We start from the raw sequence: 27,504 nt of genomic DNA on the forward strand, positions 1-27,504 counted from the left end.
AATAAAATGACCAAGCCAACATGGACCAATAGTTCTGGGAGCGCAATGCCGTCAGCATGAGGCTCCTCCCGGTGCGCTTCGTCATCCAAAGACTGAGAAATGGGTCTTTGGATGATGAAACGCATGGGCAGAGCTTCATGCCGACGTCAATGTGTTCCTGGAACTGTTAGTCCATGCCAGTCCATGCCAGTCCATGCCGGCTTGGTGATTTTATTATTCATGCGCATTTGTTTTTTGTGAATGTAAGTGCACTTTCATATTGAATGAATACGTTTTATAAAAGGTTTTATTGAACTATGGAGAGGCATGTCTCTGCCTTTTTGACATGAATATCTTCTGCTGGAGTCCTGGTATACTTGTTCATTGTGGCCATACTAGATGTCGAGAGAGCGGTCTGGGAAGTGCATTGCGACTTTGAGTGATTACATATGCTTCATATGACTTCTCTTGTTATAAGAGGGTCAAGGCACTTTGGTAAGTAATATTCAATATAATGGGGCACTTACTGTACATTGACATTAAACAAATGTGCATGAATAATAAAATCACCAAGCCAGCATGGACCAAAAATTCTGGGAGAGTGATGACGTCGGCATGAGGCTCCCTCTGGCACGTTTCATCACCAAAAGACCCAGTAACACGTCTTTTGATGACAAAACGCGTCAATCTGAGTCTCATGCCGACGTCGTCGTCGCACTCCCGGAACTGCTAGTCCATACCGGCTTGGTGATTGTATTATTCATGCGCATTTGTTTTATGTGTATGTAAGTGCACCTTTATATTGAATAAATACGTTAAAGGTTTTATTGAACTATGGAGAGCGATGTCCCTGCTTTTTTTCACAAGAATATCTTCTGCTGGAGTCCTGGTATACCTGTTCATTGTGGACATACTAAATGTTGAGAGGGCGGTCTGGGAAGTGCATTGCAGCTTTGAGTGATTAAATATGCTTTACTGTATATGACTTCTCTTGTAATAAGAGAGTCAAGGCAGGTTGGTAAGCAGACACTCCCACTACGCTTTGGTTGATGATGGATGCTGGTGACACCTTTGGAGTGAAATTCACAGATGAACACCATATCACAATTCAGTTGGACTTTCTACTGACTTTATTTCACTTATTATGAATTATAAGTACACTATATAATTTACCCATTCATTATCTTATAAGTATCTTTCACTTTGAATGTATGTACACTATATAAGATGACTTACATGGTGCAGAATGCAGTAATGTTAAATAAAGAATATACAGTGCGGAGTGTATGTTCGGTGGGTAGTATGTGCAGAAGAGGGGTATGGAGTGTATGGAGATGGGTAGTATGTGCAGGAGAGAAGTGCAGAGTGTATTTAGGTGGGTAGAATGTGCAGGTGAGGATTATGGAGTATACAGCGGTGGGTATTATGTGCAGTATTATGTCAGTAGGGCAGTGGACAGTATCAGTAGTTCTTTATTTTTACTATTACTTTTTTATGATTTTTTTTTACAATTTCATTTTTTTGTTTTTTTCATTTTTTCAAAATGCGGCCAGTGGATGGTGTCACTAGGGCAGTGGACAGTGTCAGTAGAGCAATGGACAGTGTCAGCACTTTTTTTTATTGTTATTATTTTTTACAATATAATTTTTTTAATTGTTTTTTTACAATTTTTTTTTGTATTTTTTTTTTTACAATGATTTTTTTTTGGGGGGGGGGAGTTGGACAATGTCAGTAGGGCAGTGGATGGTGTCAGTATATTTTTTATTATTTTACTTAATTGGGAAGGATACCTTCTTTAAAGCGTACCTTCAGTAATGTTTTCATCTTTCCATCTATTAAATCTTCTGCCCTTGTTGTTTTAACTTTGGATAGTAAAACATTTTTTTCTGCCAGTAAATACCTTATACAGCCCACTTCCTGTTTTTTGTCTGGTTAAAAAGCCTAGGCTTATAACATCATGCACAGCTCTCTCTCTCTCACTCTCGTGAGAGTTTGCATGAAGGGGGGGGATGAGTCATAAGAGGGCCAATGAGATCTAAAGGGCTGCAGAGCTGGAGGTGTGGCTCTGTGTGTCTTTTGTAAATCCAGGGAGTGAACAGGCAGCACCATCAGCTGCCCACAGTTAAAATGGTTACAGCCAGATTCAGTGGAGGGAGATTTCTGCAGCATATGTGGCAAGTACAGAATCACAGTATATATAAAATAATATGCAAAGTGGTTGGAGGGAAGCTTCAGAATGGCAAAGATATTTTTATTACAAAATTATGTGAGCAGATTGCAGTTCCTCTTTAAGTGTTTGCAGCTATAAGGATTAATATTTTTGATGTATTTTGGAGTGCACAAGTGCATATTTTTTTTAATCTTTTTTTTTTAACGTCTGGGACAGATGCACTTTAACCACCTCCCGCCCGCCGTATTCTCAAATGACGGGCAGGCAGCGGCTTTCTCGTTCTGGGATAATTTTTTTATGACGTCGTCCCACTCTTGGGGGTAAAAGTGCCTGGTGGGCAAGTGGTTAAATCCTTGCAGTGAACTTTTCTTATCTGGGGTAATTGATTTCTTAACTAACAAAAACAAAAATTTCATTGATCATGGCCTGGATAATACTTCCTTTCATGCTAAGCCAACCACCTAATGCCATTGTTGATAGGCTACCCTTAGCACGCTAACAATATTGGATATCATATCCACACAATGCATGACAAGTCTGAGTAAAGGTACTTGGAATGATGATAGCTTGATCTTGATTTCCATTGGCCGTTTCATATGAAGAATCTAAAGACAAAAACAAGGAAGCAAAAAAGTAATGTATTACAGCTTACTCTTTCTTTCTTTCTCTTCCCTAAACCTTCTAAATTTTAACCAAAACTAAAAAAAAGTTATGGCTGGGCATACATTCTATTTACTCCACAGGACCAGCAGCTAGAAAGGTCAGTAATGACAGGCTACCCTTAGCACACTAACAGTATCAGATCTCATAACCACACAATGCATGACAAGTCTGAGTAAAGGTACCTTGAATGGTGGTACTTATATCTTGAATGTCATTGGTGACTTTGGTCATCTCATTGGAATCTCCTATGGAGAAAAGATTTGGTTACAAAAATACTGTATAACTGATCAAACTCAGAGCACATAAAGCATATCTAAAGACAAACAAGGAAGCAAAAAAAACAGTTATTACAGTTTACCAGTCATTTCTCTCCCTCAATTTCTTTCTTTCCTTCCCTTCCTTTCTAAACCTTCTGAATTTTATCCAGAACTAGAAAAAAATGTTTTGGCTGGGCATACAGTCTATTTATTCCACAGGACCAGCAGCTAGAAAGGTCAGTATTGACTTGTTTTAAAGCTATTTTATCTATCTCATCTGGGGTAATTGGGGTAAAGTTCTTGCTTTGTGCACTGGTGCTAGAAGTCATGTTGGAACAGGAAGGGGCCATCCCCAAACTGCTCCCACAAAGTTGGGAGCATGAAATTGTCCAAAATGTCTTGGTATGCTGACGATTTAAGAATTCCCTTAACTGGAACTAAGGGGCCAAGTCCAGCCCCTAAAAGACACACCATAATCCCCCCTCCACCAAATGATTTGGACCAGTGCACAAAGCAAGGTCCAAAAAGACATGGACGAGTAAGTTTGGGGTGGACAGCCTTCCCAGAAGTGTTAAAGCTGTTGTAGCTGCAAAGGGTAGGCCAACTCAATATTGAACCCTGCAGACTAATGCCACGTACACACGATCGGACATTCTGACAACAAAATCCATGGATTTTTTCCGATGGATGTTGGCTCAAACTTTTCTTGCAAACACACGGTCACACAAATCTTGTCGGAAATTCCGAACGTCAAGAATGCGCTGACGTACAACACATGCGCCACCCTTTGGGCTCCTTCTGCTAATCTTGTGTTAGTAGAAGTTTGGTGAGAGATGATTCGCGCTTTTCAGCCTCATGCTTTTCAGATCGTTACTGCTCTTCAGTTTGTGCTTGTGGGTTCGTATCTGGTTTTCAGTGCGTGTAGTCAGTTTGCATTTGTTTTTCAGTGCGTATTATTATAGTACGTATTTGATTTTTCAGTGCGTTCTTGTCCGCTCGTTTCTGATTTTCAGCTCGCGCTTCTCAGGCCTTTCTGTTTTTCAGTGCGTTCTGTTAGTTCGTTCTGACCAGCCGAACATTTTGAAGCCATGTTGCGGTTACGTACCCCTCGTAGAGTTTGTGCTATGCAGGGGCTTGGTGTTGGGGTTCTTATTACTTTGACCCAAGCCCAGTCCATGAACAGGGCGAGGAGGAGTTCATGGACGAAGAATTGGTTACTCCATCGTGACCAATTCTCGCACATGCCTTTGTTGCGGGAGATCCAGGAGAATAATCCTGATGATTTCAGGAATTATCTCTGGATGATGGACCCCATTTTTTACCATTTGTTGGCTTTGCTGTCCCCTTATATTACGAAGCAGAACACCTGCATGCGGCAAGCCATCACTTCCGAGCAGAGGCTAGTCACCACGTTGCTGTACTTGGCGATGGGGAGAAGTCTGCAGGACATCAAGTTCTCGACAGGCATCTCCCCCCAGGCTCTGGGGATAATTATTCCAGAGACCTGTTCTGCCATCATTCAGGTCCTGCAGAAGGACTATATTAAGGTAAGTTTTCTCCTTTAACATCACATTATATGTATTTAATGTTTGCTAATGTATTGTATTTATTTAATCATTCCCTAATAACCATGATTGGAATATGCTGTGAATGTCCTCTTTGTCATCATGCAGGCTGGAAGTTTTTCAAGTTCCTTTTTTGGTCCTTCATGAATATTTGCCTTCACTAACCTCCCCGGCATGCTATCCTGGGCCCATACACACCTAGCATAGTCACTGAACAATGTATTTTGTCAGCTCCATAGTAGTGCTTTACCCTAAACACCCCCTAAAATGTGTACAAATGTTATTTGTGTCCTTAAATTCATGCAGAGTGCCAGAGGCTTTTTTTGGGGTACCCAAATAATTTGGAACCCTCCCTCCTCCCAACCGCTAAGTCAACCGATACCAATCCTCTATCTGCTGACTTTGTCAAACCCATACACACTATATCTACCTCTTTTGTGTTCATATTTATGGATGAATTCACCAAAGCATGTATTGAAAGGGCCTGCCAAAATACTTTCAAATGGTACTGTTTAAAGTTTTGTTCTCCTATTATCTTGATAGGTAATTGCAGAGTGTAAACAAGTGCTTCAATTTGGACAGTGTGTATTATTTTTATTTTATTATGACACTTCTTACCTGTCCAGTGGGCTGCCAATAGTGTAAGGAGGGGCTGGTCAAAGTAACACATTATTTATGCATTCAGCTCTCAATAAAGTGGAGAGGGTTATCTGTCCAAAACATCTCCCTCCCCCTAAATTTTTTACAATGTTTTTACAATGGGCCATCAGAGGGGGTGAGGAATTTGATAAGTGGACCTTATATTTTTGTCTTTAAATGCTCCTTAAAATAAATGTTATACTGATGTTGGCAAAGAATCTTTGTGTCTAATCTGCTTGCAATGTTATGTGCAAAATTACTAATTTTATTTTTCTTGTTTGACTCCACAGTTTCCTTCAACATCACAGGAATGGCAGACCGTGGCTCCCCAATTTGCCCAGTGGTGGGACTTTCCCAACTGCGGAGGGGCAATTGATGGGAAACACGTCCACATAGTCCCACCCCCCAACTCGGGGTCATACTATTACAACTATAAGGGGTTTAATAGTATAGTGATGTTGACAGTGGTGTTGGTGACATATAAGTTTCTCTATGTGGAGAAGAGTGACCGGATGTCGGATGGTGGAGTCATCGCCCAGACCGAGTTCTACAGATGGCTCCAGAATGGTGGCTTGGGATTGCCACCTGCTGAAGAGAACATGGAAGGACTCCCGTTCGTCTTTGATGCCGATGAAGTGTTTGGGCTAGGTGATCACCTGATGCGGCCATTCCCCATGAGGACCCTCACCCCGGACCAGACGGTTTTTAACTACCGGCTGGCCAGAGCCAAAAGAGAGGTGAAGAACGCTTTCCGGATAATGGCCAGCCAATTCCGCCTATTCCTCACTGCAATAAACATGGTGGAATATAAAATCAATCACATCTTTCGTGCATGCTGCATATTGCATAACTTTTTAAGAAAAAATGCATCAAACTATGTGGCCTCAGTTGGGACTGAGGCCGGCTTATTACCAGATCCAACACATCTGATGGCTCTTGAAGCTGGCCATCCTGGCTTGCCCCCCCCCCCAAAGTGCCCGCTAAGTTCGCAAAAAGTATCTAGAGTAGACATTGCCAGACAATGTTTAAGAAACATTTTAAAAATATTTTTTTTGTTAAACTGAAATCATATTTCCTTAATGCTTGTGTTTCTTTTAACTGTCTCCTAGGTTCTCCAATGGGCTTTTCTTTTTGGCCATTTTCTTCAATGGCGCAAACGTAATTTATTTGATACATGAGGTGACAATCACTTCTTCAGCGAACTATTATGTTGTGGGTCTGCTACACACACACCTTGTTTTTGTTGTTAATGTATGTAATGCATTAATGATAAAAAGAATCATCATTTTCAGCACCATGAATGAATTTGTCAAGAAGTCAAGAAAATGGCATGATTGTGGCAAATTATAAAGCACTGTGGGAATTATTTACTAAAGGAAAATACACTTTGCACTCCAAGTGCACTGCAAAAGTGCACTTGAAAGTAAACTTGTAGTGCAAAGTGGATTTGCCTTTAGTAAATATCCCCCATTGTCACTGTAAACACCAACTTAGTACTAAAACTGCCATTGAGCATTGAAAGAAGAAGCCACACATTGTTGATTTTAAAACTTTTTGGTCTATGCACATTCACATGTGCTTTGGAAAAGGGTTTTTGAACAAACTAACATATTTTTGGAATAACATTTTTGCGTTTGACAATACAAATAGCCTTTTTTGTGTTAAACAGGTAGACATGTGTACACTGAAATATTTTGTTTCGGAATTTTGTTTTCGTTGGAAAAATACATTTATTTAGTTACTCCCGAAATTCGTTTTTATTTATTTTGTTTCGTTAAAAAATGCATTCCTCCGAAAATCCGAAATAATTAAGGTCGAATCTGTCATTAAATGCTTCTGGTGTCTGTCAAATGTTCTAAGAAGATTCGACGGAGCAGCTAACTGCAGCTAAATCGTACATTTCTGGTCCAATGTTCCGCCTACAAGCTATAGTAGAATTCTAATGTTGTATGACACTCGTAATAATTATATTTATTAATTATTATTACTAGTCAACCAACATTAGAATTATTCTATAACCTATGGGCGGAGAATTTGACCATAAATGTCCGCTTGCGGCGACTGCTTCCTTCGAATCTTGTAGAATAATCTTGGACTAATAGAGCTAAAGTTAAGCACATTCGACCACAGATTTGATGGACACAGATCGCTATTGTCAGCGTCATGTCGAATCTCCTATCTATATCGAACTATTTTTGCAACAAAAAGGAAAATAAAGCATTTGTTTATGTCGGATCTTTCAGTTTTCGGATTCTGCACGTTCGTTATCGTTTGTCAAAACGATAACGAAAATACCTGAAATTCAGACGAAAACAAATGCACATGTCTATAAACAGGCATGTTTAAAACCATAAAACAATACACAACTCAGGAACTTACAAAGTTCAACTTTGATAAATTGAAGGCAATATCAGGCATTAGTATGTCCAAAATGTTGATATTGCCTTCATCAGATGGGGTGATGTCACCCCTGTGAAAGCCAAATTTTGAAGATGCGCACAAATTGAGATTCAAAATGGGGATTTCCCTCCTGATCCCATGCCTAATGTCAACATGTGCTAGTTCCCATCATGGGGGATTAATAGACGTGTTTCGGGGGTTAAACCCCTTCCTCTCAGCTACTTTAGTTTTGAGGAAGGGGTTGCACCCACAAAACACGTACATTGATATCCCGTGATGGCAGATAGCACATGTTGACATACTGTGTGCATCTTCAAAATTTGGCTTTCAATGCACTTCAAAAAATTAAAAAGAAATTAGAAAATATCAACAAATTGAAGAATTTTGGTGTGTTTTAGATTCTGCCTAAAACATCACTGATGTTTTTGAGTCTTTTTTCAACATCACTGATGTCTTCCTTGATCTTCTGTAAATCCCGATTGCACACCATGATCTCCCCAATGAGGACATGTGCACTTGTTTCTTCTTCCAAAACACCCACGTCACCTAAAATTCAAAAACACACCATGTATTAAAAATATGCAGGCATACATCTGTTTCCTGAAGCTGTGGTCTCAGACACTCACCTGTTGTGGTCACTATTTCGCCCACTGTACAATTTTCACACATGGAGATACCCCTAGTATCCACTTGAGCACCTGTGTGAGACACCCTAAAAAGTTTGTTCTTGTGTCCCACACTAGTGCTCCTGCGTCCAGATGTGTAAACAGCTGCTGAGTGTCCTCTCCTTACACTGAATCAAGTTTGCATTTCATTCTAGTTACAAACCAATCTAGACAACAATGTACTAAACTTCGTGCTCTCCCACTGCGCCGAAAGACAAGGGGCGGGGAATAGACTAGAAAGAACGTCAGGGGCGGGAGGAGTTTCACGAATACGCAGTATATATAAAGCATAACACGCGTGCGTTGTACGTACAATCTGTGAGCGGAGGAAGGAGTATTGGAAGCGCCGATCGTTAGAACGAAGGTACAATTTGAACTTGGGGCATCAGTGGTCTATACTGCTTCTAGATTGAGGCCTATATTGGGACAAGATTAGGAGAGTTTAGCCTGACATTAGGGTTTGTCTTGTGTTGTGTCTTGCAGAGAAAATGCATGGCTTCAATGACCACAACTTCCTCCCCCTATTCATAGATAAGTACAGGGAGCTGCCCTGTCTGTGGCAGGTGAAACATCCGCATTATGATAATAAACAAAAGAGGCAGGCAGCGTTGGAGAAACTGCTGGAGTTGGTGAAGCCGGTGGTCCCCACGGCTACCATTCCCTATTTAAAAGCCAAAATTGGTGGCCTGAGGAGCACTTATAATAGGGAGCGCAATAAGGTCCAGGATTCCACAAGATCAGGAGCTGCAGCAGATGCCATTTATATCCCCAGGCTGTGGTACTATGAAAGACTGCGGTTTCTGTCAGACCAGACTGAAGCCAGGGAATCCCTCTCCACTCTTCCTTCCACTCTTCCTTCCACGCTTCCTTCCCCCCCAGCTGAGGCTTCCAATGTCCAACCTTGGCCTTCCAGCCAGGAAGGAGAAGTGGAGGAGCCCAGCTTGAGTCAGGTATAACATTGGTCAACATATTTCTGGTCGCAAAAAATTAATGATGTTAACTAGATGTTATTATTGATCACTAATTGCTGATTTAATAAAGTGTTTTACATATCAATAGACAGTAGTGGCCAAAAATGTTTGGGACAAGAAGGAAAAATGCTGGGGTCAGAATGATAGTCTTTTCTATTAGTTAACATTCAATTTGCAACAGCCATGAGCTGAAAATTGTGTGTGATTGATGACCAAAAAACTAAAACTATGTTCTTTTTTCATACACAGGAAAGCTTCAGCCAGGAGGGGGCTGTGGAAAGTGGCAGCTAGGAGGTGGTGGGGGAAAGTGGCAGCCAGGAGGTGGCCGGGCCCAGTAGCCTGACAGAATCCAAGGTCCCTCCCCTCCGTCTTCCAACCAAAAGGCCCAGGAAGGGGAATAATGTGCAGGAGGCAGCACTTGGGATGATTTGGGAGGCTAAGGCGGCCCTCAGAGCCACCCCCACTCCTCAAGAGGCCTTTGGCTGCATGACTACCAGCAAAATGCATGAAATGGAGGAGGGCCAATGCCTCTTGTGTGAGGAAATAATCTATACAACCCTAAATGGGGGGTTGAAGGGCCAACTCACAACCAAAACACACCTGTGTGAGTTGGACCATCCTCTTCCTCCTCCTCCTCCACATCCTGCCACACCTCCAACTCACAGCCTGGAAGCAAGCATGTAAGGAAGAGTGGAAGTAAGCCAAGAAATTGATGGCCTGGGTTCAGTCTGGTCTGACAAAAGACGCAGGCTGTTGTATGACCACAGCCTGGGGACAGATATGTCATCTGCTGCTGTTCCTGATCTCTTGTAGTCCTGGACCAGATTGTGCTCACTATTATATGGACTCCTCAGGCTACTAATTTTGGTTGTAAAATAGTTGATGTGTGCCCCGGGGTAGAAAGGCTTTGCCAATTTCACCAGTTTCTCCAGCGTTGCCTTTCTCTTTATTTTGTTATGACCCAGAATAAATGGCTATTTTATTTTCACAAATACTTGCCTATGTGTTTTACTTCAAAAAGAACAGTTTGTTTGTGAGTAGGCGGGTACATTTAAAAAATACAATGTCAAATTAACAAGGGACACCAACACCAAACAACCTCCTTGAGGTTAAAAAAATACAAGATAATAATGGTGTTGTTGTAACTTGACACACAAAACTAAAAACAATATTATGGAGAGCACTAAAAAAAAACAAAACAAGGAGATCCTGAAAAAAAACCCCACTATAAACAAAAATAAAATACATTATTATGGAGATCTGGCGAAAAAAAAAAAAAAAAAAATATTCAGGAGATCACAAGAAATCATTTTTTCTGAACTCTGTGTGAATATCAGCAGCAAAACAACTTCATTATTCTAGCATTATAAAGAAGAAGAGAATGCGCTACATTAAAAGATTTTAAAAATTGCAACGTGACGAATGTGCTATCTATCTCCATTATGAACGCTAGTTTTGCCAGACCGAGTGCTTCCGTCTCATACTTGATTCTGAGCATGCGTGGAACTTTGTGCGTCGGAATTGTGTACACACGATCGGAATTTACAAGAACAGATTTTGTTGTCGGAAAATTTGAGATCCAGATCTCAAATCTTGTGTTTGTTGGAAATTCCAATGGAAAATGTCCGATGGAGCCTACACACGGTCAGATATACCGACAACAAGCTCCCATCGAACATTTTCCGTCAGAAAATCTGACCGTGTGTATGCGGCATAAGACTGGGATGCCATTAATGTTCATGTGTGTGTAAAGGCAGACGTCCCAATACTTTTGGTAATATAGTGTAGCTGATCAAACTAAGAGCACATAAAGGGATTCTAAAGACAAAAACAGTTACAAAAAAGTAATGTATTACAGCTTACTCAGTCCTTAGCGCCGGTTCACATTAGAAGCGGCACGACTTGCAGGTCGCCTCACCGAGGCGACCTGCACACGACTGCCGCGGCGACTTGCAAGACGACTTCTGTATAGAAGTCTATGCAAGTCGCCCCCAAAGTAGTGCAGGAACCTTTCTTCTAAGTCGGAGCGACTTGCGTCGCTCCGATTAGAACGGTTCCATTGTACAGAACGGGAGGCGACTTGTCAGGCAGCTAGGTCGCCTGACAAGTCGCCCCTGTGTGAACCGGCTCTAACACTTTCTTTCTTTCTTTCTTTCTTTCTTTCTTTCTTTCTTTCTTTCTCCTTATACAGCCCACTTCCTGTTTCTTATCTGGTTAAAAAGCCTAGGCTTATAACATCATGCACAGCTCTCTTTTCCTCACAGTGCCCTGAATATCAGTGCAGCCCCAACAGTGCCCAGCAGTGCTGCCTATCTGTGCCACCTATCAGTGTCCATAAGTGCTGACTACCAGTGCTCATAAGTGACACCTATCAGTGCCCATCAGTGCCACCTATCAGGGCTTATCAGTGCCCATCAGTGCTGCGTATTAGTGCCTCCTCATCAGTGCCACCTCAACACTGCCCTTCAGTGCTGTCTCATCAGTGCCCATCAGTGCTGACTCATCAACGTACATCAGTGAAGGAGAAAAAATTCTTATTTACAAATTTGTATAACAGAAACTAAGAAAAATTTCCTTTTTTAAAAAAATGTCAGTCTTTTTTCATTTTTCTAGCAAAAAATGAAAAACCCAGTGGGGATAAAATACCGTAGGAAAAAAGCTCTCTCTCAAAACTATAAAAATTGCATTTGGGTACAGCATTGTATGACTGTGCAATTGTCATTCAAAGTACAACAATGCTGAAAGCTGAAAATTGACCTGGCAGGAAGGGGGTAAAGTGTTCGGTGGGCAAGTGGTTAAATCCTTGCAGTGAACTTTTCTTATCTGGGGTAATTGATTTATTAACAAAAAAAAAAAAAAAGTTGAATTGATCATGGCCTAGATTATGCGTCCTTTCATGCTAAGCCAACCACCTAATGCCATTGTTGATAGGCTGCCCTTAGCACACTAATGCCCTGTACACACGAGCGGACTTTTTCGACCGGACTGGTCCGACGGACCTAGTCCGGTGGACAATTTGACCGCGTGTGGGCTTCATCGGACCTGCAGGTTTTTTTTTCGGTTGAAAATCTGACGGACTTTAGATTTGGAACATGTTTCAAATTTTTACAGCGGAACTCCGCCGGACCCAGTTCCTATCAAAAAGTCCGCTCGTCTGTATGCTAGTCCGACGGATGAAAACCGACGCTAGGGCAGCTATTGGCTACTGGCTATCAACTTCCTTATTTTAGTCCGGTCGTACATCATCACGTACGAATCCGTCGGACTTTGGTGTGATCGTGTGTAGGCAAGTCCGTTTGTTCGGAAAGTCCGTTGGAAGTCCTCCGAAAGTCCGTCGGATAGACCGTCGGACCAGTCCGGTCGAAAAGTCCGCTCGTGTGTACGCGGCATTACAGTATTGGATATCATAAACACACAATGCATGACAAGTCTGAGTAAAGGTACATGGAATGGTAAAACCTTGATCTTGATTGCCATTGGCCATTTCATATGAATAATATAAAGACAAAAACAAGAAAGCAAAAAAGTAATGTGTTACAGCTTACTCTTTCTTTCTTTCTGTCCCTCCCTTCTTTTCAAAACCTTCTAAATTTTAACCAAAACTAAAAAAGTTATGGCTGGCCATACATTCTATTTACTCCACAGGACCAGCAGCTAGAAAGGTCAGTAATGACAGGCTACCCTTAGCACACTAACAATATCAGATATTATAACCACACAATGCATGACAAGTCTGAGTAAAGACACCTTGAGTGGTGGTACCTGTATCTTGAATGCCATTGGTGATGCTGGTCATCTCATTGGAAGTAGAGACTCCTATGGAGAAAAGACTTGTTACAAAAATACTGTATAACTTATAACTGACCAAACTTAGATCACATAAAGAGTATCTAAAGACAAACAAGGAAGCAAAAAAGCCATTTATTACAGTTTACCAGTCATTTCTCTCCCTCAATTTCTTTCTTTCCTTCCCTTCCTTTCTAAACCTTCCAAATTTTATCCAAAACTAGAAAAAAATGTTTTGGCTGGGCATACAGTCTATTTATTCCACAGGACCAGCAGCTAGAAAGGTCAGTATTGACTTGTTGTAATGCTCTCTTTTCCTCACAGTGCCCTGAATATCAGTGCAGCCCCAACAGTGCCCAGCAGTGCTGCCTACCTGTGCCACCTATCAGTGCCCTTAAGTGCTGACTATCAGTGCTCATCAGTAACACCTATCAGTGCCTATCAGTGCCACCTATCAGGGACTATCAGTGCCCATCAGTGCTGCATATTAGTGCCTCCTCATCAGGGCCATCTAAACACTGCCCTTCAGTGCTGTCTCATCAGTGCCCATCAGTGCTGACTCATCAACGTACATCAGTGAAGGAGAAAAAATACTTATTTACAAATTTGTGTAACAGAAACTAAGAAAAATGTTCTTTTTTTAAACAAATTTCAGTGTTTTTTCATTTTTCTAGCAAAAAATGAAAAACCCAGTGGGGATTAAATACCATAGGAAAAAAAGCTGTCTCAAAACTATAAAAATTGCATTTAGGTACAGCATTGCATGACTGTGCAATTGTCATTCAAAGTATAACAATGCTGAAAGCTGAAAATTGACCTGGCAGGAAGGGGGTAAAGTTGCTGGTGGGCAAGTGGTTAAATCCTTGCAGTGAACTTTTCTTATCTGGGGTAATTGATTTTTTAACAAAAAAAAAAGTTGAATTGATCGTGGCCTAGATTATGAGTCCTTTCATGCTAAGCCAACCACCTAATGCCATTGTTGATAGGCTACCCTTAGCACACTAATGCCATGTACACACGAGCGGACTTTTTCGACCGGACTGGTCCGACGGACAGCTATTGGCTACTGGCTATCAACTTCCTTATTTTAGTCCGGTCGTACGTCATCACGTACAAATCCGTCGGACTTTGGTGTGATCGTGTGTAGGCAAGTCCGTTTGTTCGGAAAGTCCGTCGGAAGTTCGCCAAAAGTCCGTCGGATAAGCCGTCGGACCAGTCTGGTCGAAAAGTCCGCTCGTGTGTACGCGGCATTACAGTATTGGATATCATAAACACACAATGCATGACAAGTCTGAGTAAAGGTACATGGAACGGTGATACCTTCATCTTGATTGCCATTTTCCGTTTCATATGAAGAATATAAAGACAAAAACAAGGAAGCAAAAAAGTAATGTATTACTCTTTCTTTCTTTCCCTCCCTCCCTTTCAAAACCTTCTGAATTTTAACCAAAACTAAAAAAAGTTATGGCTGGGCATACATTCTATTTACTCCACAGGACCAGCAGCTAGAAAGGTCAGTAATGACAGGCCACCCTTAGCACACTAACAGTATCAGATCTCATAACCACACAATGCATGACAAGTCTGAGTAAAGATACCTTGAATGGTGGTACTTATATCTTGAATGCCATTGGTGACGTTGGTCAACTTATTGGAAGTAGAGACTCCTATGGAGAAAAGATTTGTTACAAAAATACTGTATAACTTATAACTGACAAAACTTAGAGCACATAAAGTGCATCTAAAGACAAACAAGGAAGCAGAAAAGCCATTTATTATGCCGCGTACACACGGTCGGACTTTTCAGCTACAAAAGTCCAACGGACGCTGACGGACTAAAGCTGGCTGGTAATCCGATCGTGTGTGGGCTTCTCCGGACTTTCAACGTACTTTTTTAGCCTCAAATCCGACGTACTTTAGATTTGAAACATGCTTCAAATCTTTACGTCGTAACTACGACGGACCCCGAAGTCCGCTCGTCTGTATGCTAGTCCTACGGACAAAAAAACGACGCATGCTCATAAGCAAAAACTAAACGGAAGCACTCGGTCTAGTAAAACTAGTGTTCGTATTGTAGGTAGCACATTCATCACGCTGCAAAATCTGTGATCGTTGAATGCAGCGCATTTTATTTCTTCTTTACGAATGCTCTAAAGAACGAAGGTGTTTTGCTGTTCATATTCAGAGTTCTCCCAAACTGATTTCTGGATTCTTTTTCTCTTTGATCTCATGAATGATATAGTATGCTTTTTAAAAACAATGTTTCCATACTAATAATACTTTTTACCTTTTATTTTTTTTTTTTTTTTAGGTTTGTAAAGTTACCATAAAGAACCCATTATTCTAGTTTTGTTTTTCTAGTGCTTATTTTTTAGTTTTTAGATAAAGTTAACCCAAAGCACCGTTTTTGGTTATGTAGATTTTTTTATTTTCAAGACTTACCACTTGAACATTATTAACATTAGTAATGTATTTTTGGTGTGTTTTTTCAAACTCAATGAGATTGTTGTCCCTTGTTAATTTAACATTGTGTGTAAAATCAATGATTTAAAAGAAAACACATAAAGTCTTTTGCTAAACTCAAAAAAGATCCATTTGTTCATGGTCAAAATAAAATAAAGAGGAAGTCAACGCTGGAAAAAGTCGGTATACAAGAAAATTGGGATCTTGAGGAGTCCATATAAGAGGGAGCACAATCTGGTCCAAGAATCCCAGAGATCAACAGCACCAGCAGATGATCTAGATGTCCCCAGACTGTGGTCCTACAACAGCCTGCGTCTTCTGTCAGACCAGACTGAACCCAGGTCATCACTTTCTTCTCTTCCCTGCAGCCTTTCCTCCACGCTGCCCTGCAGCCTTCCCTGCAGCCTTCCCTGTAGCCTTCTTTGGAGGCTGTGGCTGTGGTGTTTCAGTTGTGGCAGGAGGAGGAGGAGGAGGAGGAGGAGGAGGAGGGGGGGCTGCCTCATGTAGTTGTGTGTTTCGGGTTAGCGTGCCCTGCAGCCCCTTCTGGATAGTTTCCCCAAATAGGCGCTCGCAAATGAGACGCTGCTCCCAATCCATTTGAAGAAGCCTGCTGGCTAAGTAGCAGCCATAGGACTCTTCTGCTTCGGGGGGGCTTCTCAAAAAACGGGTGGCCTCTTGCATGAGGCGCAGGGATGCCTCCTGTGTGACCGTCCCCTTCCTGGCCCTTTTTTTGGGAAGGTGGAGGGGAAGCACTTGTGATTGGGTCATGCTCCTACTGGGCCCAGCCACCTCACTTGGCCCAGCCACCTCACTGGGACCAGCCACCTCACTGGGACCAGCCACCTCCTGCCTGACACTGGGCCCAGCCTCCTCCAGGATGATGGAGAATCCGCCCTCCTCCAGGCTGTCCATGGGCCCGGTCTCCTCCTGCCTGCCACTTTCCCCACATTCCTCCTGGATGGACTCATCCTGTGTATAAAAAAAGGACATAGTTTTATTTATTTATTTGGGGTTCATCAATGACACACAATTTGCTTCTCATGACTAGCAAATTCAATGTGAATACATCTCTTTAATAAAAGAGTCTAATCAGACACCCTAATTTTTTATAGCAGGTGCCAAACATATTTAGCCACTCCTGTCAATTGATATGTATACACAATTTTGAGGCCAAAATTATTTTAGACAATTATAACATCCAGTTAACATCATTAATATTAGTACAGTAAATATTTGTTAATATAATTTACCTGACTCCAGATGGTCATATCTGGTTCATCCAGGATGGAAGACCCAGCTTGCTCCTCATCAGCCTCTGCTGGGGTGGAGGGAAGGGTGGAGGGAAGGGTGGAGGGAAGGGTTGAAAGTGATGCCCTAGCTTCATTCTGGTCATCAAGAAAACGGAGTTGATTGTAGTACCACAGCCTGGGTACATAAACATCATCTGCTGATGCTCCTGATCTCATTGATTCCTGGATCTTCTTATGCTCCCTCTTATACATATTCCTCAAGACCCCAATTTTCTTGAGCAATGTCTCCATTGTTGCTTCCGGGATGGTCGCCTGGACAAAGGCCAGAAGTCTCTCCAGCGTTGACTTCCTCACATGCTTTGCATAATACTGAGGGTGTTTCACCTCCCACAAATTCCTCATCTCTAGATATTTAGATATGAAAGCTGTAAGGAACTCTGGATCCTTAAATAGGGGATTCATTATATCTGGAAAAGATAAAGTCACAAGACAAAAAACACTTATTATTAGGTTTCTGCTAACCCCTCATCATCTTCTCCCTATGTAGGCCTCATCAATCTATCAAGCCATATAGGCCGCTTGCTACAAAGTCATGACCATAAAACCAAAAAAAAAAAAAATTATTTAAAATTACCTTCGTTTTGTAACGTCCTGGTCCACTATCACCTACGCACAGAACGTACGTACGACACGTGCGCAAGGCCCCTCTTTATACACTACGCATGTGTGAAACTCCGCCTGCGTCGCCCGCCCCTGACGTTCGAAATTAACTCATGTTCTCCGCCCCCTAATTCGACGCACAGAACGTACGTACGACACGTGCGCAAGGCCCCTCTTTATACACTACGCATGTGTGAAACTCTGCCTGCGTCGCCCGCCCCTGACGTTCGAAATTAACTCATGTTCTCCGCCCCCTAATTCGATGCACAGAACGTACGTACGACACGTGCGCAAGGCCCCTCTTTATACACTATGCATGTGTGAAACTCCACCTGCGTCGCCCGCCCCTGACGTTCGATTTTAACTCATGTTCTCCGCCCATTTTTAGTTACGGCGCGTAGTGGGGTAAATAATGGCGGAGACACCTGACATGTTAACTACCTCAGGTAGCGAAAAAAGCCCGGAGGCTGGAACGTCAACCAGATCTGTGAGGCCTAGATTTAAGGCCTCCAATATGAGTTTTGAAGAGATGGTGGAGATGGTGGCCATTCTTCAAAAAAAGGACTATGATGGGAAGTATGGGCCGTACGCACGGCCAAATTTGCGCAAGGCCAAAATAATGGCGAAGGTGGTGGACACTTTACAGGCTTCTTTTGGGGTCCAGCGCTCCAAGGATCAAATTCGCAAAAGATGGTCTGACCTCAAGCTCAGGGAGCCGGATCAATACAGACGGATCCGTAAAGTGCTGAAAAAAAGTAAGTACTTGTCGTGTTTTTCTCTTGTGTTTATTACCTTGTATACTGCTCCATGTGCTTTTCCTTCCTATACGATTTTTTTGCTCATCGTTTCAAACGATCTTTTAATAAACCTCGTTACATATCTATAGATATATCTATCTATATATATGTGTGTATATATAGATAGATATATAGATAGATATATAGATAGATATATATAGATAGATATATATATAGATATATATATATAGATATAGATATATATAGATATAGATAGATATCTATATATAGATATATATATATATATATATATATATATATATATATATATATATATATATCTCTATATATATATATATATAGAGATATATATATATATATATATATATATATATATATATATATATAGAGAGAGAGAGAGAGAGAGAGAGAGAGAGAGAGAGAGAGAGAGAGAGAGAGAGAGAGAGAGAGAGAGAGAGAGAAATATATATATATATATATATATATAGAGAGAGAGAGAGAGAGAGAGAGAGAGATAGAGATAGAGATAGGTAGATAGATAGATAGATATATAGAAATGTAAAACATTCTTTTGGAATATTTTAAGTTATCTTTTTTTTTTTCTTTACATTTAGTTATATATTTAGATTTTGTTCCAGATATAGAGAGAGAGAGAGAGAGAGAGATCAAAAGATTATTAACTATATTTCGAGATATTGATATCTAGATATCTATCTATCCGATATGTCTTTATAATTTTAAATATTGAGGTAAAATAGGAACTCTACACAAACCACTTCACTCCAAATGTTTTAAAATTACTATGTACTAAAATATCTGTGTGCTAAGTAGATTAATAATTTTTTGTTTCACATAGGGGAAAAATCACTCAGCCAACAAGAAGACAGTCCACCCCAAGCCAAACATTGGGAAATCAGCCCAAGTCCCACTGAGGATGTGGAGGAAGGAGAGGTGGGCGACATGGGCACCCCACCAGGTGAGTGTCTGACACACCAGCTTACGTTAATCTATGCATGGCTGTCTTTTCTTTAATGTAATTTTTCTACTCTATTTTAGGGGATCTGGTTGTGCTTGATTCAAGCAACAGTGCCACCCCCGAGGATGTGGAGGAATTATGCTACATGGGCACCCCACCAGGTCAGTGTCTGAGACAACAGCTTTATTATGGTAAGGTAAACTATGTATGTGTGCATATTTCTAAATACATTTTTTGGTTTCATTCCACTTTAGGTACAAGAAGTGACTATTTCACCTCAGACAGTGCCCAACTGCTAATTGGTCAAATAATGGCCTGGAATAGGGAGATCGATGAAATGCGTAATCGGCTGGATCGTATGCAGCAGGAAATGAAGGACATGATTGATGTTTTGGGTAGAATCTAAATGCCCTTTTTGAAACCCCAAAACATCGATCATGTCCTTCATTTCCTGTTTTGCTGACCCCATTCTGGGCCTTCTCTTTATTTTTTTGGCTGAACATATATGGCTGTTTAACATAATTTAAAAAAGGAGGGCTGTTTCTAGAAAATACATAAAAAATCCACAAAAAAATAAAACTTGATTTTCAAAAAACCAAAAAAAAAATAAAACTTGATTTTCAAAAAACCAAAAAAAAAAAACTTGATTTAAAAAAAAAAAAAAATTAAAAAACTTGATTTTCAAAAAAACCAAAAAAAAAAAAAAACTTGATTTTAAAAAAACCAAAAAAAAAAAAAAAAACTTGATTTTAAAAAAACCAAAAAAAAAACTTGATTTTAAAAAAACCAAAAAAAAAAACTTGATTTAAAAAAAAAAAAAAAAAAAATTAAAAAACTTGATTTTCCAAAAAAACCAAAAAAAAAAAAAAAACTTGATTTAAAAAAAACCAAAAAAAAAAAAAAACTTGATTTTAAAAAAAACAAAAAAAAAAAAACTTGATTTAAAAAAAAAAAAAAAAAAATGAAAAAACTTGATTGTCCAAAAAACCAAAAAAAAAAAACCAAAAACTTGATTTTTAAAAAACCAAAAAAAAAACTTGATTTAAAAAAAAAAAAAAAAAAAAATTAAAAAACTTGATTTTCAAAAAAACCAAAAAAAAAAAAAAAAAAGATTTTCCAAAAAACCAAAAAAAAAAATAAAACTTGATTTAAAAAAACAAAAAAAAATAAATAAAAAAAAAGGATTTTAAAAAACCAAAAAAATAAACAAAAAAGGATTTAAAAAAAAAATAAAAAAAAAAAAAAGCCTGTTTGCGAAAATCAAAAAGGCAAAAAAATTTTTTGTGGATTATGTAGAAATATTTAAATATAATTATATTTTTGCAAATTATTAAGATATCATTATATTTTTGTCTATGAACATTTTCTACTAAATGCATAACTGAATGCATAACAACGATTAATAAAAACATCTCCTTATAGGAATTAAATAAATGTGTGGTTTGTTATTTCAATGCTCAGTATCAGTTTGGTTATAATTGTAAAAAAGTTGTTTACAGTGGCAATGGAGCTTATTTAGACATTTAAAAGGAAAATACAGTTGGCACTACAACTGCTCGACCATAACCTAGGAGAAAGCCCAAAAGAAAGGCAAGCAATAAATATAATTCCAGATTTCATCAATATTTTTTTTATTTAAAAAAATTAAATATCCTGGCCCATTGCAATGGCCCCCCTACCCATAAAATAATTAACATATTGCTGTCTAACTTGACGGGCACTTTGGGGGGCCAAGCCAGTACGGACAGTATCCAGGCCCGTAAGGTTGTCATCTATAAGTCCGGCCTCAGGCCCAACTGTTCCTATATAATTTAGAGAATGTTTGTGTAAAAAGTTGTGCAGAATGCAGCACGATAAAATGATAAAATTAAGTTTGTATTCCGCCAAATTAATGGATGTTTGAAACAGGCGGAACCGGCTGGCCAGAATTCCAAACGCATTCTCAACCACTCTTCTAGCTCTGGCCAGCCGGAAATTAAAAACCCTCCTCTCCGGGGTGAGGGTTCTTTGGGGGAATGGCCTCATGAGGTGCTTGCTCAGAGCGAAGGCTTCATCGGCAATGAAGACAAAGGGGAGTCCTTCCACGTTATCCGCATCAGGTGGCAATCCCAGGCCACCACTCTGGAGACGCTGGCAGAACTCCGTCTGGGCAAATACTCCTCCATCCGACATCCGGCCATTCTTCCCCACGTCCACATATAAAAATTCATAGTGTGCCGACACCACCGCCATTAAAACAATACTGTGGAACCCCTTATAATTAAAATAGTATGACCCCGAATGGGGTGGTGGCACGATGTGGACATGTTTCCCATCTATAGCCCCTCCACAATTGGGAAAGTCCCAACGGCTGGCAAAATGGGATGTCACAGTCTGCCATTCCTGTGGCGTTGAAGGAAACTGGGGAATCAAACAAGAAAACCAAAATCATTAATTTGGAAGCTAACATTGCAAGAAAATTATACAATTAAAAACATTATTCCCCAGCATCAGTATAACATTAAATAATTTAATTCTTCTGGAATAACTAATATGGAAAGGCACACTTATCAGATTGCTCACCCCCTCTGATGGAACATTGATTACATTTTAGGGGGTTGTGAAATCCCTAAAAAAGATTACTTTTAGGACACGCAGGAATTTAGGGACTAAAAAGGCTACAAGACTGCAGTTGTCGCACTCTGCAGGTGCAGTTGCTAACCAGCTTACAGTAAATGAGGTAAGGTAAAAAGGCATTCATGTTGCAAGGAGTACACAATCACATGCAAGGGCAATTAATGAAAACACTTTGTGGCTTGCATATGATTTGATGATGGAAATCAGCAGAGCTTCTGCTCATTTACTAAAGCACTGGAACAAATGCACTTGTAGAGTGCACATGCATTTTGCAAAGTGCAACATATATTTGCTTTAGACAAATCAACACCACAGAACATTCAAGCACATTTTTACGAGGGTGGGGGGGGGGTTGGGAAATCTAGCTAATTGCTAATTATAAGCACATTAAATACACTCAAACAAAATACATTCCAAATGAGTAGACTAGGTGGATATGTTCCCATCATTGCATGCTGGGGAGGTTATTGAAGGAAAATATACATGCATGACAAAAAATAACAGGAAAAAAATCCAGCATGTGTGAGGATAAAAAGGGGACATTCACACTATATTGCAATGATGGTAAGTAGTGTTTGAAGCAAGAAATACATTACATTATCAAAGATTACATAAAAGAACATGTGATGCTAATAAAAGAAAAATATCTTACCTTAATATAGTCCTTCTGCAGGACCTGGATGATGGCAGAACAGGTCTCTGGGATAATGATCCCCAGAGCCTGGGGGGAGATGCCTGTCGAGAACTTGAGGTCCTGCAGGCTTCTCCCTGTCGCCAAGTACCGCAACGTGGCAACTAGCCTCTGCTCCGGAGTGATGGCTTGCCTCATGCAGGTATCCTGCCTGCTGATATAGGGGGTCAGCAAAGCCAACAAACGGTCAAAAACGGGGTCCGTCATCCGGAGAAAGTTCCTGAAATCCTCAGGATTATTCTCACGGATCTCACGGAGCAATGGCATGTGACAGAACTGGTCACGCTGGAGCAACCAATTCTTGGTCCATGAACTCCTCCTCGCCCTGTTCATGGACTGGTCTTGGTCTGAAGAATAAACTACAGCACCAAACACATACAATGCACGAGCTCGACGACGAGTACGTACAGGTAACATGGTTTCAAAACGGTCGGCTGGTCAGAACGCACTAAACAGAACGCACTGAAGAACAGCAAGGCCTGTGAAGAGCGACCTGAAAATCAGGAACGAGCGGACAATAAAACAAAGATTTCTCAATGCCAACTGACCAAACGCACTGAAAAGCAGATACAAACCTCACAAGCACAGACTGAACAACAGTTAAAACGAACTGAAAAATACGAGTCTCACAAGCGCGAATCGTCTCTCACCAAACTTCTACTAACACGAGATAAACACGAGATTAGCAGAAGGAGCCCAAAGGGTGTCGTACGGGCTATTGAACTTCCGTTTTATAGTCTCGTCGGACTTGGTGTACGTCACCGCGTACTAGGCTGTCGTACTTTTGTGTGGTCGTGTGTTGGCAAGTCCGTTCGTTAGAAAGTCTGCCGCAAGTCCGCCGAAGGTACGCCGGAAGTATGTCGGACAGGCTGTCGGACTTTTGTAGCTGAAAAGTCCGACCGTGTGTACGCGGCATTACAGCTTACCAGTCATTTCTCTCCCTCAATTTCTTTCTTTCCTTCCCTTCCTTTCTAAACCTTCTGAATTTTATCCAAAACTAGAAAAAAATGTTTTGGCTGGGCATACAGTCTATTTATTCCACAGGACCAGCAGCTAGAAAGGTCAGCATTGACTTGTTTTAAAGCTATTTTATTTATCTTATCCTGGGGTAATTGGGGTAAAGTTCTTGATTTGTGCACTGGTGTGCAGTCATGTTGGAACAGGAAGGGGCCATCCCCAAACTGTTCCCACAAAGTTGGGAGCATGAAATTGTCCAAAATGTTTTGTTATGCTGACGCTTTAAGAGTTCCCTTCACTGGAACTGAGGGGTCAAGCCCAACCCCTAAAAGACACACCAAAATCCCCCCTCCACCAAATGATTTGGACCAGTGCACAAAGCAAGGTCCATAAAGACGTGGATGAGTGAGTTTGGGGTGGAGGAACTTGACTGGCCTGCACACAGTCCTGACTTCAACTGATAGAACACCTTTGGGATGAATTAGAGCGGAGACTGTGAGCCAGGCCTTCTCGTCCAACATCAGTGCCTGACCTCACAAATGTGCTTCTGGAAGAATGGACAAACCTTGTGGATAGCCTTCCACGAAGAGTTAAAGCTGTTGTAGCTGCAAAGGATGGTCCAACTCAATATTGAACCCTACGGACAAAGATTGGGATGCCATTAATGTTCATGTGCGTGTAAAGGCAGGCGTCCCAATACTTTTGGTAATATAGTGTAACTGGTCAAACTAAGAGCACATAAAGGGATTCTAAAGACAAAAACAGTTACAAAAAAGTAATGTATTACAGCTTACCAGTCCTTACATTTTCTTTCTTTCTTTCTTTCTTTCTTTCTTTCTTTCTTTCTTTCTTTCTTTCTTTCTTTCTTTCTTTCTTTCTTTCTTTCTTTCTTTCTTTCTTTCTCTCTTTCTTTCTCTCTTTCTTTCTTTCTCTCTTTCTCTCTTTCTTTCTCTCCCGTCCTATCTCTCTCTCTCCCTTTCTTTCCCAGCACATAGAAAGGTCAGTCATGACTTGTTTTAAAGCTCTTTTACTGTTTTCTAAGAATATCTAAATACTTTTATGTTCAGAGTTTGGACTCTTCATGCGCATTTGTTTTATGTGAATGTAAGTGCACTTCCATATTGAATAAATACGTTAAAGGTTTTATTGAACTATGGAGAGGCATGTCTCTGCTTTCACATGAATATCTTCTGCTGGAGTCAGGCATGTACTGCCCATCCGGACTACCGGGAGATTCACGGTGGGCCAATGGCTCAGTGGGCCAGTTAGGTGCGGTCCTGGAGCCGCTCCTCTCTGACAGTGAGTGATCGCAATTTCACTCCTGTCAGGAGGAGCAGCTTCTGTCATATGCTGGAGAGAGCATTAGGCGTTATGCTCCCTCCAGCCTGCAGGGGGAAATAGACCAACGGTAGACTTTCTTTCCTCTCTCCCCTATCACTTGTTATCACATGACTGGAGAGAGGAACGAGAAGCTGCCTTCAAAACTGTGAGTACATGTGGGAGGAGAGGGAGGACACTGATGTGAAGGGGGCTGCTGATGGGGGCTCTCTGATGTGAAGGGCTTCTGATGGGGACACACTGATGTGAAGGGAGCTGCTGGTGGGGACTCTGATGTATAGGGCTTCTGATGGGGACACACTGATGTGAAGGGAGCTGCTGGTGGGGACTCTCTGATGGGGACTCTGATGTGAAGTGGGCTGCTGGTGGGGACTCTGATGTGAAGCGAGCTGCTGGTGGGGACTCTGATGTGAAGGGAGCTGCTGGTGGGGACTCTCTGATGGGGACTCTGATGTAAGGGGATTGCTGGTGGGGACTCTGATGTAAGGGGGACGCTGTTGGGGACACTCTGATGTAAGGGGGACGCTGTTGGGGACACTCTGATGTAAGGGGGACGCTGTTGGGGACACTCTGATGTAAGGGGGACGCTGTTGGGGACACTCTGATGTAAGGGGGACCCTGCTGGGGACACTCTGATGTAAGGGGGATGCTGATGGGGACTCTGATGTAAGGGAGATGCTGATGGGGACTCTGATGTAAGGGGGACGCTGTTGGGAACACTCTGATGTAAGGGGAATGCTGTTGGGGACACTCTGATGTAAGGGGGATGCTGTTGGGGACACTCTGATGTAAGGGGGACGCTGTTGGGGACACTCTGATGTAAGGGGGACGCTGATGTAAGGGGATTGCTGGTGGGGACTCTGATGTAAGGGGGACGCTGTTGGGGACATTCTGATGTAAGGGGGACGCTGTTGGGGACACTCTGATGTAAGGGGGACGCTGTTGGGGACACTCTGATGTAAGGGGGACGCTGTTGGGGACACTCTGATGTAAGGGGGACGCTGTTGGGGACACTCTGATGTAAGGGGGAAGCTGCTGGGGACACTCTGATGTAAGGGGGAAGCTGTTGGGGACACTCTGATGTAAGGGGGACGCTGTTGGGGACACTCTGATGTAAGGGGGACGCTGTTGGGGACACTCTGATGTAAGGGGGACGCTGTTGGGGACACTCTGATGTAAGGGGGATGCTGTTGGGGACACTCTGATGTAAGGGGGATGCTGTTGGGGACACTCTGATGTAAGGGGGACGCTGTTGGGGACACTCTGATGTAAGGGGGATGCTGTTGGGGACACTCTGATGTAAGGGGGACGCTGTTGGGGACACTCCGATGTAAGGGGGACGCTTTTGAGGACACTCCAATGTAAGGGGGATGCTGTTGGGGACACTCTGATGTAAGGGGGACGCTGTTGGGGACACTCTGATGTAAGGGGGATGCTGTTGGGGACACTCAAAATTAAAGTGGGCCGGTCATGAGGAAGTCCAGGGCCAAATTTTTGTCCCAGTCCAGCCCTGGCTGGAGTCCTGGTATACTTGTTCATTGTGGACATACTAGATGTTGAAAGAGCAGTCTGAGAAGTGCATTGCAGCTTTAAGTGATTACATATGCTTCATATGACTTCTCTTGTTATAAGAGGGTCAAGGCAGTTTGGTAGGCAGTTTGGTAAGCAGTTTGGTAAGTAATATTCAATATAAAGGTGCACTTACTGTACATTGACATAAAACAAATGTGCATGAAAAATAAAATCACCAAGCCAGCATGGACCAAAAGTTCTGGGAGAGTGATGACATCAGCATGAGGCTCCCTCTGGCACGTTTCATCATCAAAAGACCAAGTAACGCGTCTTTTGATGACAAAACGCATCAGTCTGAGCCTCATGCTGACGTTGTCGCACTCCCGGAACTGTTGGTCCGTACTGGCTTGGTGATTTTATTATGCATTTGTTTTATGTGAATGTAAGTGCACTTTTATAATGAATAAATATGTTAAAGGTTTTATTGAACTATGGAGAGCGATGTCTCTGCTTTTTTTCACAAGAATATCTTCTGCTGGAGTCCTGGTATACTTGTTCATTGTGGACATATTAGATGTTGAGAGAGCGGTCTGGGAAGTGCATTGCAGCTTTGAGTGATTAAATATGCTTCATATGACTTCTCTTGTTATAAGAGAGTCAAGGCAGGTTGGTATACAGACACTCCCACTACGCTTTGGTTGATGATGGATGCTGGTGACACGTTTGGAGTGAAATTCACAGATGAACACCATATCACAATTCAGTTGGACTTTCTACTGACTTTATTTCACTTATTATAAATTATAAGTACACTATATAATTTTCCCATTCATTATCTTATAATTATCTTTCACTTTGAATTAATGTACACTATATACACTTATTGTATTATCTATCATTGTCTTTTCATGTTTTATTTTTTTAAGCAAAACACTTTTATTATTTTAAATTAAAAAAGATGTTATACTTGTGCAGGGGCGTATCATGAAATGAGTGGGCCCGTGTGCAAGATAAAAAGTGGGCCCCACGCGCGTTGTGGCGAAATGTGGGCATGGCTTACGTTTCACCAAATATTGGCTAAATGGGGTGTGGTTTAATAGAATCTGAGATGACTTACATGGTGCAGAATGCAGTAATGTTAAATAAGGAATGTACAGTGCGGAGTGTATGGTCGGTGGGTAGAGTGCA

General features: G+C 41.3%; 1 protein-coding gene across 4 annotated transcripts in view; it reads right to left on the minus strand.

The window, feature by feature from the left end:
- The window catches only part of LOC141110498 (uncharacterized), a 69,837-nt gene that overhangs the window by 19,838 nt on the left and 22,495 nt on the right, over window positions 1-27,504 (minus strand). For 3 of the 4 annotated variants that reach the window (XM_073601876.1, XM_073601874.1, XM_073601877.1), the window contains 4 exons: window positions 14,694-14,762; window positions 13,057-13,125; window positions 2,995-3,057; window positions 2,701-2,754 (listed from right to left, as the gene is read on the minus strand). In XM_073601876.1, coding sequence (XP_073457977.1) covers window positions 2,701-2,754; window positions 2,995-3,057; window positions 13,057-13,125; window positions 14,694-14,762 — 255 coding nt within the window. The remainder of the gene's footprint in view (window positions 1-2,700; window positions 2,755-2,994; window positions 3,058-13,056; window positions 13,126-14,693; window positions 14,763-27,504) is intronic. The other variant, XM_073601875.1, reaches the window with a different exon arrangement.

The sequence above is a fragment of the Aquarana catesbeiana genome, linkage group LG10 (assembly GCF_042186555.1).
Source record: "Aquarana catesbeiana isolate 2022-GZ linkage group LG10, ASM4218655v1, whole genome shotgun sequence".
NCBI classification, from domain to species: Eukaryota; Metazoa; Chordata; class Amphibia; order Anura; family Ranidae; genus Aquarana; species Aquarana catesbeiana.